Here is a 4751-nt window from a genome sequence, read left to right as displayed (position 1 = left end):
AGTATCCACGATTGAGCTCAGTCAAGAATCCTTCTTTTTCTGTAATTAGTTGGCCTAATTGCTTCTGGGTTCCGCCTGAAATAAATGGGAAGGCATTCTTGCTGCTACAAGCAGAAGCTGAGGAAAGGCCTTTGGTCTCCTGAGGAAGACGAGAAGCTCTTGAACCACATTCATAAGTATGGCCATGGATGCTGGAGCTCTGTTCCTAAACAAGCTGGTGATCATATAACATAGCAAAGCATCAATCTTTTTCTTCCTTTATTTGGGTTTTTTACCCCCCTTCCTGAAACCATGAATGTATGCTGGGCATGTCAGAATTTTAAGGATTATTATGTGAAATCATCTCATTTCAGGTTTACAGAGATGTGGAAAAAGTTGCAGGCTAAGGTGGATTAATTACCTGAGGCCTGACCTCAAGCGGGGCACATTTTCACAGGAAGAGGAAGACCTCATAATTGAACTCCATGCAACCCTGGGCAACAGGTACTACCCTCACCTCTACCCTCAATTTATCTTTGTTGTCCGAGTAATTAATTTTAATCACAAAGAGTCTCGGGAGACAGGTGGTCCCAAATTGCAGCCCAGTTGCCAGGAAGAACAGATAACGAGATCAAGAACTTCTGGAATTCGAGCATCAAGAAGAGGCTAAAGCAGAGGGGTATTGACCACAATACCCACAAGCCCATTATCTCCGAGAGTGAAGAAGACAAAGCGACCACCATCAGCAACGTGACTTGTGATTATGACGAGCTCAACATCTTCAGCCCAAACTCTGGAACTCCTGCAGCCTACGACGTGCTGCAACCTCATTTTCCCTTCGACTCCAGGAACTCGTCATTGCTATCTAGAGAACTATTTATCAACCAAACCCTCTCAACAAACCATGAGAATTCCTCAAGTTGGCAATTGCCCAATAACCCAACCGGTTTTTCATTTCCATTTTCTCAGTTGAGTTACCCTGAATCAGCCAATCCAATTCTTGGCATGAATTCTGAATTCAATTGCAACACAATATCCACAGTGATTCCTTCGGCTTCGAGATCATTCCCTTCAACAATGAACAATCTGAAGCCCGCGATTTATGAAAATACTGCTATTGATACCAGCCAATTCTGGGGTTCTGCAAGTGTGAACAGCAGCAAATTCGCTGGAGAAAGGGGTGCCGGAATCGACTTTAAGAGAAATGACTCCATCTTTGAAGGCAATTCATTTTCAGTTTCAGATATTATGCAGGATAAAGGAACTCAGGAGCCTGCGGACTCCAAGTGGTCTGAGTACTTGGATGGCTCTTGTCCAGTATCTGCAGCTCTTCAGAACCAAACTGAACCTCTGTATGGTTTCTGAGGAGGTGGCTTGATCCTAACTTCGTGTAAATTTTCCCAATGAATAAATGAGTGAACAATGTAAATGACGAGCATATCAAAGAGTGCTTGCTAGTGTATTAAGTATGATCAGTAACAAATGTGGAGTGGTGGGTGTAAGATTGGTCCACTGTGAGCTATTGAATAGTCTGAGTATACTTGTAAGTTTGAATTTCCTTTATCAATATTCTCTACACGGATTTGGTGTGTTTTTTTTTAACTGCTCCTGTGTATGTCTCCTATTCACACAAGGATAGATGTAGGTTCTCGCGCAACGACTATAAACAGTAAAGCCTCCGTCCCAGACTTTTGGAATCAGTTGTATGAGTCACGTTCTTTCGTTCCGTTTTTATTTAAGTTAATCACCATCATACATTTCTTAATTGCTTCTAACCGAGTTCTCTTGTATCTATCTCAAGCCCTTGCTTCATTAACTATAACCTTACCATATCTCAAAATGGGTATGTTTGTGGCTTTTATTGTATATGGTCAAACCATCTCAATTGATTTTCTCCAATTTTATTCTCAAACAAATAGACTTATTTCTTAGGGAAATTTGTGTCAATGTCCCAAAAACACAAACTTCATGTGCTTCAGCCCCTCCATTTTTTCTCATGTGGTTCAGCTCCAAAAGCAAAAACTCTATGTTCTGCAGCCCTTCTTTAATAATTATTACATGCCAACTAAGCAGAGAGAAAATAAAAAGTAAAAAACCCCAAAATATCATTATCTCTTATATTCTTTCATGTTAAGTCTAAAAGCAAATGGAATTAGACTTAACATAAAAGTCAATTTCGTGTTAAGTCTAATTCAGTTCATGTTAAGTCTAATTTATTTTTTTAAGTCTAATTTAAATCATGTTATGTCTAATTCAACTTGTTTTAAGTCTAATTTAATTCATGTTAAGTCTAATTCAACTTTTTTTAAGTCTAATTTCATGTTAACTCTAATTTAATTCATATTAAGTCTAATTTAATTCATTTTAAGTCTAATTTAAATCATGTTATGTCTAATTCAACTTGTTTTAAGTCTAATTTAATTGGACTTAACATGAAATTAGATTTAAAAAATTTTGAATTAGACTTAACATGATTTAAATTAGACTTAAAAGGAATTTAACATAATTAAAATTAGACTAAAATAAGTTAAAATAGACTTAACATGATTCATGTTAAGTTTAATTCAATTTATTTTTTAGACTTAAAATAAGTTAAATTAGACATAACATGGTATAAATCAGACTTAAAATGAATTAAATTAGACTTAACATAAATTAAATTGGACTTAACATGAACAATATTGGACTTAACATGAATCAGATTAGACTTAATATAAAATTAGACTTAAAACGATTGAAATTAGACTTAAAATGATTTGAACTGGACTTAACACGAACCAAACTGGAGTTAACACGGATCAAACTGGACTTAACATGAAGCTAGACTTAACATGAACCAAACTGGATTTAACAAGAACCAAACTGGACTTAACATGAAATTAGACTTAACATGAACCAAAACTGGACTTAACATGATATACTGGACTTAACATAAAACTAGACTTAACATGAACCAAAACTGTACTTAACATGAAATTAGACTTAACATAAACCAAACTAAACTTAACATGAAACTAGACTTAACATGATAAACTGGACTTAACATGAAACTAGACTTAACATGAACCAAACTGGACTTAAAAATGTTCGGTTCATGTTAAGTCTAATTTCATATTAAGTCCAGTTTGGTTCATATTAAGTCTAATTTCATGTTAACTCTGGTTTTGGTTCATGTTAAGTCTAGTTTAATGTTAATTCCAGTTTGAGGCTCATGTTAAGTCCAGTTTTGGTTCATGTTAAGTCTAGTTTCATGTTAAGTCCAATTTGATTCGTGTTAAGTCCAGTTTGGTTCGTGTTAAGTCCAGTTTGGTTCGTGTTAAGTCCAGTTTAAATTATTTTAAGTCTAATTTCATATTAAGTCCAATTTGATTCATGTTAAGTCTAATTTAATTCATGTTAAATCTAATTTAACTTTTTTAAGTCTAATTTTATGTTAAGTCTAATTAAATTAAACTTAAAACAAGTTGAATTAGACATAACATGATTTAAATTAGAATTAAAAGGAATTAAATTAGATTTAATATGAATTAAATTAGACTTAACATGAAATTAGACTTAAAACAAGTTGAATTAGACTTAACATGAATTGAATTTGACTTGAAACAAGTTGAATTAGACATAACATGATTTAAATTAGACTTAAAAGGAATTAAATTAGACTTAACATGAACCGAATTAAACTTAAAATGAAATAGACTTTCATGTAAGTCTAATTCAACATACTTTTAGACTTAACAAGAAAGAATAAAGGTGATAAGAGCATTTTGGGTTTTTTTTTCTTTTTTTTCTTTCTTTATGCTTAGTTGTCATGTAATAGTTGCTAAAGAAATGCTGTAGAACATAGTGTCCTATTTTAAGGGTTGAACCATATGGAAATAGTCAAAGGGGCTGTAGCACATTAAGATTTTGCTTTTAGGACCTTGACACAATTTTTCCTATTTCTTATCATTTTTCTCAGCCAAGCAATATTATTACTTAATTTTCATCTCTCTTTTTTCCCCTAGTTGCTATGATACTGCAAGTTGTCCGTGCAATGCGCTCAATCCGTGTCATGCTTGTATTATACCTTAATTTATAAACGTCCTCATCTCTGTTTCTCGAAAGAGAAGGTGGATTTGGAGTCTTTGACCATCATATTTCATGTAAGAGAAGCTAATAAAATAAAGGGAAACCACCATAACGCATGGGAGAATTATTATTATTATTATTTTCTTTACTAAATGCACTGTTTTATTACCAGCTATGATTAGTGCATGCCCATGATCCGTACCTCTGACCTCTCATTAAATGTTTCCATTATCCTGTTTTATGACGTATACCCACTTTTCGAAGATAATACTCGTTGTGCTCCGGTTAGGCTGTTAGCCCTAGACTATTGAATTTTCAGCTCAATCAATCACCTATTATGTTGTTCTCATGTCATTTGAGTTTTTCGCATTGCAAGTTGGCCCCCCTCCTTTTTGTCACTCTTTAAGTTAGCTCCATTTTCTATTTATTTATGTTTTCTATTTTTCATTTCTTTATATCATTTGAAACGATTCATTTCTTTATCGATTAGGTACCCGGTTTTAACTATCTAATTAATATTATACCATCTCAAAATCTCCGCCATCGAACCAAAACATCAATTTATAATAAAGTGGAGGATTGATATTTCATTTATCTTAACACTATTAGCTCAAATGTGACTGCCGGAACATTTGGATACATGCATGCTTTAATCTAACAAGGAGTATAAAACCTTTTGATACGTACTTTTAACATGCTAATCT

General features: G+C 33.7%; 1 protein-coding gene across 1 annotated transcript; it reads left to right on the top strand.

Annotated features, from left to right (window-relative positions):
* LOC109849914 (transcription factor MYB86-like) lies at window positions 7–1562 on the top strand. The gene is made up of 3 exons (XM_020419795.1): window positions 7–217; window positions 354–483; window positions 564–1562. The coding sequence occupies exons 1-3, from the start codon at window positions 85–87 to the stop codon at window positions 1342–1344; spliced, it is 1044 nt and encodes a 347-aa protein (XP_020275384.1). The 5' UTR covers window positions 7–84; the 3' UTR covers window positions 1345–1562.

Source organism: Asparagus officinalis, chromosome 7 (genome assembly GCF_001876935.1).
Source record: "Asparagus officinalis chromosome 7, Aspof.V1, whole genome shotgun sequence".
NCBI lineage: Eukaryota > Viridiplantae > Streptophyta > Magnoliopsida > Asparagales > Asparagaceae > Asparagus > Asparagus officinalis.
This window is presented reverse-complemented; position numbering and strand designations above follow the sequence as displayed.

Bases quoted from the DNA above. Each gene is read 5' to 3' on its own strand.
- LOC109849914 (XM_020419795.1), top strand. From the start codon at position 85: ATGGGAAGGCATTCTTGCTGCTACAAGCAGAAGCTGAGGAAAGGCCTT. The intron at 218-353 runs GTGATCATATAA...ATCTCATTTCAG, and splicing joins CTCTGTTCCTAAACAAGCTG to GTTTACAGAGATGTGGAAAA. The intron at 484-563 runs GTACTACCCTCA...CTCGGGAGACAG, and splicing joins CATGCAACCCTGGGCAACAG to GTGGTCCCAAATTGCAGCCC.